This window comes from Schistocerca americana, chromosome 6, assembly GCF_021461395.2.
Source record: "Schistocerca americana isolate TAMUIC-IGC-003095 chromosome 6, iqSchAmer2.1, whole genome shotgun sequence".
Lineage (NCBI taxonomy): Eukaryota > Metazoa > Arthropoda > Insecta > Orthoptera > Acrididae > Schistocerca > Schistocerca americana.
Window position 1 is genome coordinate 195,502,635 of NC_060124.1, and position 17,054 is coordinate 195,519,688.

The 17,054-nt window shown below is 39.1% G+C and overlaps 1 protein-coding gene across 1 annotated transcript in view; it reads left to right on the plus strand.

Moving 5' to 3' along the window:
- Nucleotides 1-17,054, plus strand: part of LOC124619856 (dipeptidase 1-like) — a 539,272-nt gene that overhangs the window by 503,736 nt on the left and 18,482 nt on the right. Inside the window, exons 7-8 of the mRNA XM_047146468.1 lie at nucleotides 4,064-4,240; nucleotides 13,309-13,399. Coding sequence (XP_047002424.1) covers nucleotides 4,064-4,240; nucleotides 13,309-13,399 — 268 coding nt within the window. The remainder of the gene's footprint in view (nucleotides 1-4,063; nucleotides 4,241-13,308; nucleotides 13,400-17,054) is intronic.

The following is a 17,054-nucleotide window of genomic DNA, read 5'->3' on the forward strand; positions in this document are numbered from 1 at the left end:
AAGAGTCTGAAAGCCCAGGATTGCATTCTGCACAGCAGAATGAAGCATGGGTATGCTGGCTACCTCTCTTGATATGCTGCACTTCAGATCAGCACATGTGTGAATGTTCCCCTGGTAAACCCTGTCCTTCAGATAGCCTCACAACTAGAAATCACAGGGAGTGAGGTCAGGTGACTGTGCCAGCCAAGCATTCGGAAACGATTGGCTGATAATTCAGTCGTTTGCAAATGTGTTTTGGAGAAGCAGGTGAACTTCACATGCAATGTGCATTGGGGCCCCATCTTGCATGAAAACTGTTGAGTTCAATGTGTCACTCTTCTGTAGGGTGGGTATGACATGCTGGTGAAGCATATCGCAGCAGTGGTGGCCAGTCACACTGCATGTCTTCGGTCTTCGAGTGCCAACCTGTTCAAAAAAGAATGGGATAATGATGAACATAGCCGTGGAGCCACAACATATGGTCACACATTCACCATACAGAGGAACATCATGCACAGTGTCTGGAGGTGAATATCTCTGCACTCGCAATTCTGTATGTTCACATCACCCATCAGAGAATAATGAGATTCAGCTGTCCATAGGATGGTCCAGGGCTAGCCTTCATCAACTTCAATCGTTGCAAGAAAGTGGAGAGCAAAGTCAACATGTCATAATGCGTCCTGTGGTGAAGCTGCCGTACGATATGGATCTTTTACAGATACCGTTTGAGAATGGTTCAAAGCACTTTCTGTACAGTGGACCACAGGGTGTTCAACTGTCATGACACAGCATGCCAACTGCCTAACACACAGCATTGTCTGCCATAGCAACAGCGATTTCATCAGCCACCTGTGGTGTGACCAGTCATCAGCCTCTTAACGGAGTGACACCCAGTTCTCCAGTGGATTCAAACTTCTTCATCATGCTCTGCACAGCAGGTGGAGAAAGAGGACCCATCCATAATCCTTTCAGCCAGCGATATTCTTGCAGTGCAATTACAGCATTACTGTTGTTTTGATAATAGAGCTTCACTGATAAAGCCCTGCTGCTTTTGTTGACATGTCAACAAGTGTACTGGACTGGTCAGGTGTGTGAGATACAAATCACAATGACTGATCAAAGCACCTGATGGCTATAGTTGGAACTAGATGGTGGTGTGACCAGTCATCACTCCATACTTTAGAAATTAATGCTACCAAGCTTGGACTCGCACAGTAATTAGTTTCCATGTTATAATGTGTTAAATAGGGAAAGTTTAATTATATTCACCTGATATAATCTCTTACAGTTCATAGTTATCTGGTATTCTGTGTTCATGAATGTCTTTGTGTTTGAACACTTATTCCTATATGCTTTGAGTTTTAACACTTCCACAAAAATTAGAATAACAGTTTGTATTAAATTTCCTCCAATAATTGTAACTTTTCAAATTCAGTCGTTTTATAGAATTTCCATGAATTATGTAACAGGAACAATTCAGTATCTTGGATATCCCCAATCTGATTCAGCTGATTGACTTTTTCATTTAAAGAATAATGACTATAAATAAAGGAAAAGTTACAGAAAAGTTAGGATAATTGTGTAGCATTAACGTAATACTCTGAAGCAACATAAGAATTGAACAGTTAGCTGCAAAAATGAAATATATAAGTTTGTTGTGATGTGTATTAAATGCGTGGTTCGTACTGTTCATTTGACAAACCTCTGCCTGTATGTTGAAAACGGCACAAATAAATTGGTCATACATCCAAAAATTATACTCTCTTAAGAAAGTCATCATATTTGCGCATATCATCCATAAAATCGGCTGTGTTCAGCTTCTTCCAGGCATATAGTAGTAGTAGTAGTAGTAGTTTATTCATCCAGCGACAATGTACATTGTACAGTCTTGTTTTGGGAAGGTGTCATATACAGGTGTCAGACACCTCTCATCATTATCCAGGGTAATGTGAGAGTTGTGCAAAAGTGATGCAGGATTCTCCAACCTATTGTCCAGCCCTACAGTCAACATTTCAGTGAGAGGTTAGTCTTTCAAAATAGTAAAGCTAAAGTATACTGTGCCCATCTCATAAACACCTTCCTCCATGAGGCAGGAATCAACTGAACAGAATAACATATAATGTCTGTTGACATGAATCTAACTTGGCATGCTTGAGGCCAGTTCAAGCTTTCACCAAGTCATTGCAAGAACCTACCTTATACAGTGGATGACCCCACGAGTTCTGCCATCAAAGAAAGGACAGAATTAAACAGCAACATCTAGACCACCTTGTGGACAGTATGCCAAGGAGGATCCAGACATGTTACAGTGCACAGGGTGGGGCAGCTTGACAATGAATGCTATGCAGCAACAAATTTTGATTTCACAGAGATGCACTTTTGAACAGAATATCTTTATTTTGGTTATTGTTTTGCTTTTATTTTGCAGTAAAGTTATTTATTTTAGTTTAGGCTTTCTCTGATATCCTTGAAGTCCATACACATTTGCAGATATGTACAAGGTGTAAAACTTTTATTGAGCGGTTTCAAACAATAGAAAGTCGGGGATGGAATAATGAATAATGACAGTATTATGAAAATGGTGGAATGCTACTAGCTACATTGTGGAGATACGGAGTCACAGACAGGCACAACAACAACAACAACAACAACAAACAAACAAACAAACAAACAAACTGATAAACAAGTAAGCTTTCAGCCAATTATTGTGCATGTCTACGACTCAACATCTCCACTATGCGATGAGTAGCAATCTATACTTTTCATAATATTTTTTTGAGCAGTTTATTATTCTGCAAGCATATAGTGACTTTCCTGACCACACAAAGACATGCAGAGATTGGGAGGCTGCCAGTCTTTTAATTCCAGGGGCTTGGGTGCATCATGGTGAGACAGCAGCTCTCCGTTCCAGATTTTGTTCAACTTACCATTGGCTTCTATGTTTATCAGCCAGAATGCATAGCTCTTTGCATTGTAAGGTTTGGTCTGTAGTATCAAGATGTTGAAATGGTATTGATACTTTTCATTTAAACAATCTCAAATGTTTCAGCTTAAGCAACAAGTATTGCTCCATCTATGTAGATTAGTTGTTATAGTTTGCTTGACTGGTTAGTTATCTGTGTAAGTATTATACAGATTTTTCTCACATCTGCAATAAAAGTGTTAAATAAATACCATAAAGATCCTGTTACACGAAAGACTGTGTAACATGCTACAGGAAAACACTATGTCAATCATCAGTTATGCTTAAGTCTGAAAGTGTTTCTGAGTTTCATTTCCCAGAATTAGTGTTGCAGCTATAGTTAATATGTAGATATTAAGAGTGGATTTGTTGGTCAGAACATGATAACCATTCATAAATTCTTACCTGTACTAACATTAAGGGTAAAGCTATATGAATAGTCCCAGGTTAGTAGTATATCTGAATAGTCCACTGTGGGCAGGAATTGAGTAGCCAGATATGCTTCCCATTACTGTTATACCTTCAACATTGGTAGAGCTCAAAACAAAAATAAAAAAAAAAATACTTCTCAGTAGACCCTCTAATATATTTTATGAACATAACAAATTCAGACAAAATAAAATATACACTGATATAAATGCCCTGTGAAAATAAGAGAAATTTTGTTTTAATATAAAAATAATAAAAGTATATAAATAGAATAATTAAACAATAACAAAATTTTATGTTAATTAGAAATCCATCTCAAGAATTGTGTGTGATCAGTGTTATATTCTGAGAAATAAATTTGTAGTGTCACAAAATTGTAAAATTTGCAGTTTTTGGGTATATGCAAATGGATTTGATGTTGTATAAAGCATTGTGTAAATATTCTCTCTCTCTCTCTCTCTCTCTCTCTCTCTCTCTCTCTCTCTCTCTCTCTCTTTTCATGATGCACATCTAGGGTATTCTGAAGAATTAAGTGTAAAATTAAAACACCAATTATGTAAATCTGATAAATGTGGCATTTTCTTAATAACATTCCAGTTCACCAATTGAAATACTATCTGTCTGATTTCAAAGTATAGTGTTTTTCTATTTGTAGTGTCCTGAAATCTGCAGTCATTGTTCTTTTGTTGATAGGTGGTTGTACAAGAGATGAATAGATTGGGCATGATGGTAGACCTCTCACATGTATCACACCAAACAATGCTGGATGCATTGAATGTGACCAAAGCACCTGTTATATTCTCACATTCATCAGCATGGGCTATCTGCAATCATCACCGCAATGTCCACGATGATGTTCTGAAGCTTGTGGTGAGAATTTTTTGGTGGAGCAGTACTATGTTACCCTTAGTTTCCTTATGTTTTAAATATTATCTTATGATTAGGTAATGTCAGATGTTAGAGAATACCCCCATCAGTTTTCTTGGAAGATAATTAAGGACAATTAGATACAAGTAATCGTGTACTTTATATATGAAAAAATTGATAGGTTGGCCACAGTATATATTAGTGAAACCAGGAAACCAATTAGCAGTTGTGTGTCAGAACATGAACATTTTGAGTGACTGAAGCGACACGGAAAAATGTGAATAGCTGAATGCCGATTATAACTGACCAATCTCTCAATCTGTAAGAAGCATGCATGCTTCAGGAGTCATGGATAGAGCAATGGAAAATAAGGGAACTATTAGAATAATGAAATGTTTTAACATCATGAACAAGGAGGTTGGGTAAACGTTGCTAGCATCCTTGCTGTCAGCGACCTCACTCTAATGGGCCCATGTGTGTTATAACCTCCACTCTTGTCAACTGATGTAAGTTTTTGACAATGTAAATATTTCTCTGACTTTAGATGTAGTTTCAATTTTTTTCAAAGAAATTTGCATCAGTCACTGCACAAGCATTCTAGTATACAACAGTATTTTCACTATACTACATGCCTCAACAGGCTGGAGATGTTGTCATACAAATATTTCAGTTTATAGAGGTACTTCAGTTTGACTGAAATTTTGCTTATCTTGTGTTTTTGTGTTCTGGCTATATCATCCAGTCAGATTCCTATATAATTAGATGAAAATAGTTATTGCACTTTTGATGCATGCTTTTATTATTGCCCAAGTTTCATAGTGATGGCACAAACCCATTATGAACCTTGCATAGTGACTGCACTGTGAAAACTTTGTTATAAAAATTTAATGTGTTGAATGATGGGTGTTGACTGACTGCTGGATTTTGTGTTATACCTATATAAAGATGCACATAGAACAAAAAGAATAAAATCTTAAAATACTCAGTAATTACATCATCAATAATAATATAAAATCTGGTATAGAATATAAATTCACATTAGGCATAGATGTAATGGTGGTTACCAAGTGTCTGAATGTTCTTAAATAAATACAAGTAATAGCTCTTTTTTGCAAAGTTTTAGCATGCACTTGGATCTACAACGGTCTGCCAAGAATTTTCTGGAGAGTTGAATTTTCTATTTGAGATTTTTCACAGACTAAGAAGTTGCTATAGGAAAGCAATACATTTTTGTAATCCGAAAACTATGGCTATAAAACTACAACAGTAGAATTGTGACAGTATTATAATTTAAAGCTTGAATATTCAAAAATACAACAACAACAAGTAAATTTTGAAATACTACATTTTTGGAAAATGTAAGATGTTCATTGGAAATACAGGAATGGTGTCCTTTGAAATGAGGTAGGTCATTTCTAAAACAAACTACTACTAGTGTGAGTTTTGAATAACATGTGGTTTCAGTGACTCTTAAATTTAGCATACTTTGTTGAAGAATGAGTTTCCTCAACAATCAATTTTACTGCTGTCATCAGTGATCTGAAAACTATAAACAAAATAATAAAGTTTAAAAACTGTGGCTGAAACAAGTACTTGAATAATTGACATATGATCATGGGTAGTAGAGATTACTGGCACTCAATAGAGATACTTTTACTAATTACGAATTGCCTAAATGAAAATATTTCAATGAAGACACACATACATATATTGCTTGCTTTACAATATAAGATGATAGGGTATTAACAAAACAAATCATGTGAATGTGAGTGTATGTATAACATATTTCAATACAAAACACCCATATTGAATAGTTTCATAAACATTGGTGTTGGTTACTTTGATTATATTTGTCTAGCCACCCCATCACCCATTACATCTCAATGTTCACCAGCCAGCACCTCCTTGAGACTCAGGGTTAATAGTATAAAGAAGTGTCCACAGGAGTACGACCATGCAGAACCAACACCTTGCTGCAGGAAAATGTTGCCTCTTGGTATAAGCTGTCAATTTGCTTTCGATTGCCAGGGATCTGGTACAGTAGTATATAACCATCCCTCTACAGACTTGTTTACTTAGGGCTGTTCAGGGACATTCCACAATTAAGGATTGTAGTCACGTAATAACCAAAATAAGACAGTGTGTAGAAAAGACTGTCTCCAGAAGAACCCAGCAGCTTAATCATATTGAAGAGGACCACTGCAAAGATTGGCAAAATGTCAGTTTTGTAGTTACTTCTGGTATTTCAAAATTGTGGGACTTAATACTTAAAAGGAGCTATTCAGATTGACACTGGTATTGAAAGCCTACATCTTTTCCTTTACAAATGAAATGGAGGAAGAGAGAAAGTACTTCTGACCTCAGAGATATGAGCAACATAGGCATTACTTTTGAAGAATATTTCTCTAGAGTAGCCTATAATACATTTGTATTCACCAAAAACATTTGGCATCAATCAAATAAATATATTAGGAAGAGAACCCCATACTGCCAAGTAGTTGCTGTTATGAAGTGTCTTGCACTAATCAACTAGACAGCTTTGTCACAGGTTCAGATAAGGATAGGCAGCAGCTATGACAAAAACAGATGGCAACACAGATCAGCAACAGTTTACAATATCTTTTAATAGGAACTTAACTGTACCTAACTGGAATATGAAGCTAGTGTGTGGCAGTGTAGATAGTTGTTAACTTACAGTGACCTTCCTAAATCCAGTGAACAATGACTAACATCACTTCTATGATGCCCAGTTGGGCTCTTCTTAGTGGCAACTGTATGTGAGTTCTGAGGTACTACCTTAAAGTACTGATTAGCTAATTAACTACTCAATAAAGCCATGTGTCAGCTTGTATTCACATTTGGCAGCTAGATGTCCACTTGGGAACTGTTTGTGCAGTGTAAGGTGGAAATGTAATGTAGTCTTTGTTGTGTGCATCCTCTTTGGAGTTTAACCTTAAGCTGCAGCTGAGTGATAGGTGGCTTTGTGTTCTTCTGTGTGGCTGTGTTCTGTATTTTCTGTAGGAATAGCTTATCTAATGATGAAGCCTATTGTGACACAGTGAATGGCTTGGTTGAATTATTTTAAACAGTGCCATTGTGAGCTCCAAGAGTATTGCTACAAGTATTTGCAGTTGGTCAAGAGACTGGTGTGTGTCTTGGAAAAGACATGGTGGGCATGAGGTGGCAAACAACTAGCTGTTAAGTGGCCACAGGGTTTTCCAGGTACTGGCTTGGCAGGAAGGGCTTGCATGAGTGAGGAATGGAAGTCGTCACGGACTGACAACTGAAACATTAGGCTGAAAATATTATATATTCACATAAACTGTTGAACCTAGTTGAAAGTGTGCTACAGAGAACCAAAGACCTTTCAGAATTGGCAGGTCATCTAGACTCCAACAATATGATTTTCATTTAAGAACTACTATTGTTTAAACATTTAGAAGTGTTACAACTGTTTACAAACAAGTTAGGAACACACATGGAACACCAATGAAAAGCTACTGACATCAGTTATATGGTGAGACAGCTTGGTGATTCAATTACTGCATTTATAAATTATTGAACAAATTGTTATTTATTGTTGTTGAAACATTGCCCAAAACATGGGTTATGCACATGTACACAAATTACTAGCAGCAATTTGCAATAATTACCACACAGTAATTATAGTGCAAATAGATTTCATTGTAATTTATTAATGTTAAGTGTTTAGTTTGACAGCACACAGAAGTGAGTCACACATCTGACTTGAGCTAGGCGACCAGCGCAGTGCAAGTTCAGTTATAATTTTTGCCAAAAGCTTACAGCTATTTGGATAATGAATGTGATGTAGATACATAAGAAATGGTATGTTTATTATGTATATATTGATGGCATGCAATGAAAACCTTGTAACTCCGCCTGTCTGTGAAAACCTAGTGATTCCAGTAACCACTATATTCCATTATCAAAGAAAGATTTGTAAGTGCATTGATTTCTCTAATCTGTCAATAACTAGGCTTTTACTGTATAGTCACACATGTAGCAACATTACCTGTATCACTTTACACTGATAAGCCAAAAGATTGTGACCATTGTCCACCATGACGTTGGATGCCGCCTGGTGGCTTTATGGGCACATGACACGATAACATATGTAAGCAGAAGAGACACAGACGGTGATCACCCTAGTGAAGATAAGGGCTGCCAATGGGGAAATCCATTGAAATAAGTGACTTTCACAAAAGGCAGATTATTAGTACGCAGAGCCTGTAAACAAGTGTCTCAAAAAATGGTGAAGTTGTTTGAATGTTCACATGCTAGTGTCATGAGCATATAAGGAAAGAGGTGGGACAGTGAAACTACCATTAGGCACTAAATGGTTGGATATCCATGACTCTTCACAGTAAAGCAGGATAGATGGTGATCTGTGGCATCTCTGCTGAAAGAGCACAACACTGGTGCACCCACAAGTGTTTTGGAGCAAACTGTTCATCATACATTGTTGAAGATGGAGCCTGCAGCAGCCTACCCTACATGTCCACATGTTGACCCAATGTCATCATGGACACAGGACCATCGGGATTTGACCATTGATCAGTGGAAATGTGTTGGCTCTTCAGGTGAATAGCATTTTTGCTACACGAGGTTGATAGCTGTCTCCACAAATGCCATCACTGAGGTAAATGGCAGCTCAAAACATACAGCACATCACTGACGCAGTCTGGTGGGAGCAGTAATATGCTTTGGGAGACATTCTCCTGTGCTTGCAGGGAACATGTGGTAGTAATCAAAGACATGCTGACAGCTGCAAACCACCAGCATTCATTCATGCTTGATGTCTTACCTGACAGTGATGTCATCTTTTGGCAGTATTATTATTCTTGCCTTGGAGCCAGAATCATGCTACAGTGGTTTGAGAAGTATTATAGTCAACTCATGTTGATGTCACAGTGATAAATTCACCTGATGTAAATCCTATGGAACCCATCTGCATCACTATCAGGCACCTTTATCATATTTGTGAAAAGCAGCCTGTTATTTATGCAAATTACATGACCTGTGCATTGACATCTAATGCCACATTCCTCCACAAACCTACCAACAGGCCATCAGATTCCTGATATGCAGACAGAGAAACAAGCTATTGAGCAGATGGCCTTAATGTTTTGGCTCATCAGTATATATATATTTTGTAAGAAATCGCTTCTTCTTCTCCTGTAAAATTTAACAAAACATAGTAACGAAGTTTTCATTGCTTACCATCGATGTGTAAATTAAATGGAGTATGCAGAAATTTTAAATAGTACGAGAGTGTGGTGTGGCATAGATAAACTTGTGTGTTGTATACAGCAGGAAGTCACGTGACTGAGGCTTTAAATAAACAGTCAGAGTGAGTGTTGAGGCAACACCAAGTCCAACTGCCAGAATTGGGCATGCTGGAAGCCTCAGGGGTGGCCATCAACACCACCATTGGGAAGACAATCTTTGTCATAGTCTAATGGCCACCCAGAGGACTGCTCTAAAAAGTGTGTGTGTGTGGGGGGGGGGGGGGGGGGGGGAGAGAGGGAGGGAGGGAGGGAATCTGACTTTTGACTTTTCACCACAAACAGTTTCAACACTCAGAACATGGAAGGGAATTCTTGCTTCACCAACACCAGTGGGTGTCGTCTTTCTTACGCCATTCAATGAAACAGTACTGTCACCCTGGAGCCATTTGACCCTGCCTTCTTTCCCATCAGAGGCCTGCTGGACACATTCGATATTGCCCTCCTAAAGGACGTTGGGCAATTCATGCATGCCACGATGTGAAATGTCCTGTCATCAAATGACATCCCTCTTAGTTTTGACATGGATGTTATTTGCGCAGAGCTGCCAGCTAGCGACCTGAACTACAGAAACGTGGATGAGCAGAGGTGCTCAACATTCTCAACAATACACTTGACCCAGATCAAGTGGGGCCAATGTAGTACTGGCCTCTCTCAGCCACAAAGTACTCTGAGGAGTAGGTGCAGCCACTCAAAGGTGGCCACAATGGCCATGAGACTTCTTACACCTTTCCTGCCACTCATATGGGTACTGATCACCAAGAACAACAGGCTCTCCCATGAATGGCAGCTCACCAAACATGAAATACCACGTTAACCACATGGTGTGGAAGATTAAGGCAGCTGTCAAGGAGGACAGGAACTGAAAACTGAACTGCGCAAACATTGTGTGAACATTCAACACTGATGACAGCTGTGCCTGGAGAGCCAAAGAACTGGCAAAAGCATCCTACATCACCAGCAGTGTATCCTGCCACTGCAGGTCAGCCAGGACTTTATCTGCAGGCCAGATGCCAAGGCCAACATGTTGTCTGACATATTTGTGACTAACTTCACACTAGTGACAGACATTGTGGATGAGAACCACATGCACTAGATCAAAGAGCAGCTCTCCTTCTTCTACGCAGCCAGAGCAGAATGAGACATTATTTAACCAATCATAGGGGAAGGAGCAGCTGCACAACTCTGGTCTCTGAACTCCAGGAGGGCAGGAAGCAGTGATGAGCCAATACCCACCTGCTGAAGAACCTTCCATCGGGGGTCCATTGGCCACTAACTTATACCCTCAATCAGATATTGCATGGAGACATGCAGCATGGTGGCTGTTCCAAAAACCAACAAGGGCCCAAGCAGACAGCTAAAGATCCATCAGCTTGCTCCCTTCCTTCTCAAAGGTTCTAGAGAGGCTGTATGTGAAGAGGCTGATGCAGCACATCACCTGAGAATATCTTACCAGATGAACAGTTTGGCTTTTGGAGTGGCCGCTCCACCTTTTGCCAGTTGCTGTGGCTGGTGGAGCTGGTGATGAGGGCACTGTAAATGAGGGAGTTGCTTGATGTGGTGCCTCTCAATGTGTCCAGGGCATTTGACTATGTGTAGCACAAAGGCCTTTTGTGCAAACTCTTTGTACTCAGTTACTGATTTAACATGGGGCCCTTCCTTGGTCCTGCCTCATTGGTAGGACCTTCAATGTGAGAGCAGATGATGTGTCATTCACAGAGTGGCAGATACTTCCAGGGCTGCAACAATGGTTGGTGGTCAGTCCCTTGCTGAACTCCTTGCACATCGCTGGTGCATTGTTGGTGGTTTACATACAATTGGCACTTTACACCAATGATACAGTGCCGTTCACCTGCAGAATGAATGCCCAGACAATGGTATGCCACTTACAACTTAGGTGTGATGCCCTGGGAGCATGGGAGATGGAGTGATGACTTAAATTCCAGCCACCAAGAGCCAGGCAGTAGTCTTCATCCAAAGGATGCTGTTGCCAGATCGGCCTTGTGCCGACATTATGGAAGGTCCCATTCCATGGACCACAAAATGCCTCAGAGTGATCCTCAACCAGAGGCTCACATGGGCACGGCATATACATGCTGTCAGAAGCACAGCAGTGGGGCATCACTGCACCCTGTACCCTCTGTTTAATCCCCAGTCGTCACTACTTCCTTACCATGGCATCACGCTCTACGTAACAATGGTCAGACTAGTGCTAGACTAGGCAACCATGGTGTGGAAAATGCTGCTGACACACACACTGCAGCGCTGCAGAGAGTGAAGAACCAAGTTCTGAAACTCGCTCTGTGACACCTGAGTCAGTAACCAATTCATCTACTGCACAAAGAAACTTTTGTCCTGCTGCTGAGAGACAGAATCCAGCAGACTATTTGCACCTTCTGTGAGAAGCCAGGTCAGTCAGCTCATGCTGGAACTAGGCCACCCAGAACACCACATGCCAACAACACATTGGTCGCACTTGTTACTAGAATAATTTCCTCCGCAGCGGCCTGAAGACATTTCACCTCCACATCACCAGAGGCCAATATTGGTGCAAGTATAATTTTCTCCACAGCAGCTCGAGGACAAGTATCCGCACAACATATGAGAGGTTTAGTTGGAATAATATTCTAATGTTTAACCTGCACACAGGCTGAGCAAGGAATGCTCATCAGATAAGTGACTAGTAACTAGTCTTGACACCTTTTTTGGCAGATGTTGTATCACTGAGGAGTTTTATCTGTGGTTGTGGAAAGATTGGTGAGATTTTCAGTGGTCAGAGTGCACCAAGTGTACAGAGTGCTCAGTATTTGAGCATTTCAGACTTTGCATAAATTTGAGTTATCACACTGAGCTTCTAAAGACTGTATGTGAATGGTAGAATTTTCATTAATGAAAGGTTTTAATAGTATTATAAGAGTATGGACAGAACTTTTCATATGTAACTGGTGATTACTGTGATAACTTATTTGCGATATGAACACTTAACAATAAATAGCATACAGAACATTGCCTGTATCCTTGCTTGCTACTCATCGGTTTATTGATTTTCATCAGTGGTTGAGGCACTCTTATTCATAATAGAACTGAATGACCACAGGTTGCTACTAATTTCTTTGAGATTTCTGTAGTTTAAATAAATACTGCAAATTAGTATTTAATTCAGTGCATTTTGCCAACATCATTTACCTCTTGGGATACATTTTTCTTTTATCATTATTTCATTAATTCTTCATCTGTATACTTCATGTAACTGTCTGGTTCTCATGTTTATAGGTTGACTGACTACTCTGCTCACTATGTAAATTTTGTGTTAATTGGTCCCAAAGGTGACAGAGTGCAACTGAATCCCTACAGAGCAATAAGTTACATAATTATCTAGGTTGTATGCTTGCCCAGATGGAGGATGACTATTAGGTTTGCATTCAGTTATGGGACACAAAGTCAAATTTCGAGTCACACATACCTTCCAGGTACTGTCGTTCTATTCCACTGTATGTGATCAATAGCAAATAAAGAACTCTGTCTGAAGGTATGATGTGATCTTACCAACATCTTAAACCTCAGAATATTTAGAAACTGTCTTAATGTTTCATGTTGCTGCTGCTGCTGTTGCTGCTGCTGCAGTTCTTTGATAATAACCCCTGAAGAACAGTATTTATGTCTGATGTGTAAAGATCCCAGTCTAATAATGTTATTTCTCACAAAGTCTTGACTTATTCTGTAGACTAATGCTCAGTTAGATAAATATTCATTCATTTCTTTCAGGCTCAAAATGGTGGCGTTGTAATGATAAATTTCTACACTGAATTTGTGCAGTGCAACAAAACTGAACCAGCAACAATTGATACTGTTGTAGGTAAGCTATGGCTGAATTTCAGATTATTTGTCAGAAACCTATTAGGTGTAGCATGTTACTGCTTTTGTTATTAAGCCTACCCATTTTATCATTATAAACTGAGAGACAAAAAAAATGAATCACCCAGAAGAAATGGTTGGAGGTCAGTGTAACTTCACACACATACACATGACTTGCAGGTATGTAAATGATTTGAGTTGTAGTTCTCTGTGACTGTAGAACAATCACCACACAGTGCATTAGCATTGTTCATGTTTAGTGTTGTTATCAGCTCTGGCAGGGTATACAAGTGGCACGAACAGCATCAGATGTTGAATGATGACTATGAAAGACATGGAGGTGTCACATACTCACATGAGACAGTGTTATTAACACCCACAGTGTTTGAAAGGCACATTTTTGTGGGGGTCTCCATTTGGCTGGCTGTCAGATTGTACCATTTCCAGATTTGTAGAGCATTTCGATGTAACAATTGCCTGATGTTGGACTGCATGGAAATGTGAGGGTAGGTATACTCACCATAAATGTTCAGCTGGACCTCATCTGATGACCACAAGGGAGGAACATCACATCTGCACCTGCCATTCAAGAACAGGTGATGGACTCCCTTCAGTGTTCTATGTCATCCTGCACCACTGGTCAGAGATAAGCAGCAGTTGAACTAGGGAATCACCATCCCATGGGCAGGCTGCTATTAATGCCACAACACAAACGGCTTCCACAATACAGATAGTTCCATTTGGAGTGGTACGGTGACAAGGAAATATGGATTACTGATCAATGTATCCATGTTTTGGAAAGGTGCAGTTATGTTACTCCTGCCATCATGTTGTGAGGAACCATTGGGTGTGACTTCAGGTCACAGCTGGTAGTGACTGAGGGAATTGTAATGGCACAATGGTACATCATGGAAGTCCTGTGTCTTCTTGTGTTATCTCTCATGCGGCAGTATTGTGGTGCCATTTTTCAACAGGACAATGCTGTCCACACATGTCATTTGTCTCTATGAATTGTCTGCATGATGTTAAGGTACTTCTGTGGTCAACAAGATCCCAAGATCTGGGAATGAGCTTAGATTCAGCTCTGCCCCAGTGCCATAATTCAGGATATCAAAGACTAGGTACAACAGTTTTGGGGCAGCTTGCCTACAGCTTTCACACAGTCCCCAAGTGCATCAGTTCATGCTTCCAGGCAAGATGGGGCATAACATCAAACTGATAAGAAGGCTCATGCTGCCAAGTTCTTAAATGCAAATTTGACTAAGTTCTATAATCACTGGAATAACATCACATACCCTCTTAACTCATGAAGTTTCATTTCATTTCCTACTTCCCTTCTGGCTGCTTCACTTTTTTTTTCATTAAAAATATACATAGCTGCTCCCATATGTTGGTAAAGTGTTACCAATACAGCACATTACTTGCATCCACACATATTATTATTTGAGGGAATCTTCATTTCAATGCCTTGTATTGGTTGAAAAATATTCAGGATATGAAGGTTAGGTGGTTCTTCCTGTATATTTACATAGTAATTGGTACCAAGGTTAAGTGTGAGTATAATGATTTGTTTATGAGATATTGTTAACAAGAACCTGTTGTACTCAGCATCTATTTTAATAGAATCAACAGGTATTTACCCAGAAATTGGTTGAATTGCTTCAATTTACCCCATTTTTAACTCTAAATTAATATTTAGTGTTTTGAAGGATAATTTCTTAATGATAAGATTTTTTAATTAAACTTCAGATAATGTTTTGAGCCCTCCAGAATTATTACAGTGATTTGTGCTGCCTATGACAATAATGATTTTGGAAAAGCTTTTGCTTCAAACATTTTCATTTATATGAAACTTCTCCAGTTACATAATATAATTGCCAAGATATGAAACTATTTGAGATATACTGAACAAGGCAGCACTGGGGTTATCATACCTGTCTTGCATTCAGGAGTGACATTCAAACTCCTGTAACACTAGTCAGTTTTGTCTCCCATGGATTCCTAAATTGATGAAGGTGAATGCTAAGATGTTTCCTTTGAAAAGGACAAACATGATCTGCTTCTACAGTTACATACATATTCCACAAACAAACCTAAACTGCTAGTGATTTCCTTTCCTGTTCCACTTGCAAATAGATTGAGGGGAAGAATGACTTTCTATATCCCTCCATACCAGATCTAATTTCTCTTATCTTCATGGCCCTTACATGAAACTTACATTGGTGCCAGTAAAACTATTCTGCAGTCAGTTTCAAATGCCGGCTCTTTAAATTTTCTGAATAGTGTTTCAGAAAAATAATGTAGACCTTCCTCCAGGAATTCCCATTTGAGTTTCCAAAGCACCTCTGTAATACTCGCATATTGATTGAACCTACTGGTAAAAAATCTTGTGCTTCCCTATCAAATTGCTTTGATGTCTTCCTTTAATCTAACCTGGAGGAGATCCCAAATAATCAGTACTAAAGAATAGGTTGCATTATGTTTTATACATGGTTTCCTTTATACATGAGCTACACTTACCCAAGATTCTCTCTATAAATTGTAGTCGACTACTTGGCTTCCCTGCTACCAACCTTACATGCTCATTTCATTTCAGATCACTGTGCAGAATTATGCCTAGTTATTCAAATGGCATGACTGTGTCAAGCATCATACTACCAATATCATATTCGAACATTGTGGGATTGTTCCTACTCATCATCATTGACTTACATTTTTCTACACTTAAGCCAAGCTGCCATTCATCACACTAACTAGAAATTTCATGTAAGTCATATTGTATCCACCTCCAGCCACTTATTACTGTTCACCTTGTGCCTGCCAAGATTTTTCTAGAAACTCAAATCTTCTAATTTCACTAACATGTTACTCTGGTTAAAGAATGTATTTTTTGGCTCAGAAAAGTTAGAGCTTCAAGACAGCAACAGTGGATTTTTGAACGGTTCACATTATAGATTCAAAAATTCAGGAATACTTGTTCTTATTGTTGTTGTTGTTGTTGTTGTTGTGGTTGTGTGTTTGATGCAGCTTTCTGTGCTACTCTATCCTGTGCAAGCCTCTTCATCTCCAAATAACTGCGGCAACCTACATCCTTCTGAATCTGTTTAGTGTATTCATCTCTTGTACTCCCTCTATGATTTTTACCCTCCACACTTCCCTCCAATACTAAATTAGTGATCCCTTGAGGCCTCAGGACATATCCTACCAACCAATCCCTTCTTCTAGTCAAGTTGTGCCACAGCTTCCTCTTCCCCCAATTCTGTTCAATTCCTTCTCATTAGTTACATGATCTACCCATCTAATCTTCAGCATTCTTCTGTAGCAGCACATTTCGAAAGCTTCTATTCTCTTCATGTCTACACTGTTTATCATCCACGTTTCACTTCCATACATGGCTACACCCCATGCAAATAATTTCAGAAAAGTCTTCCTGACTCTTAAATCTATCCTTGATTGTTACCAAATTTCTCTTCTTCAGAAATGCTTTCCTCGCCAAGATATTCGACAATGTATTTTTAAAGGGTACAATTGCTGTAATTTGGGATTATCAGTATCACTGGAAAGGAAGAATACACTCTGTACGCCACAATCACACTATAGACACTTTTGTTGTTACAAGATGATGGTTTCAACAGTCTTATGTTGCCATCTTGTGA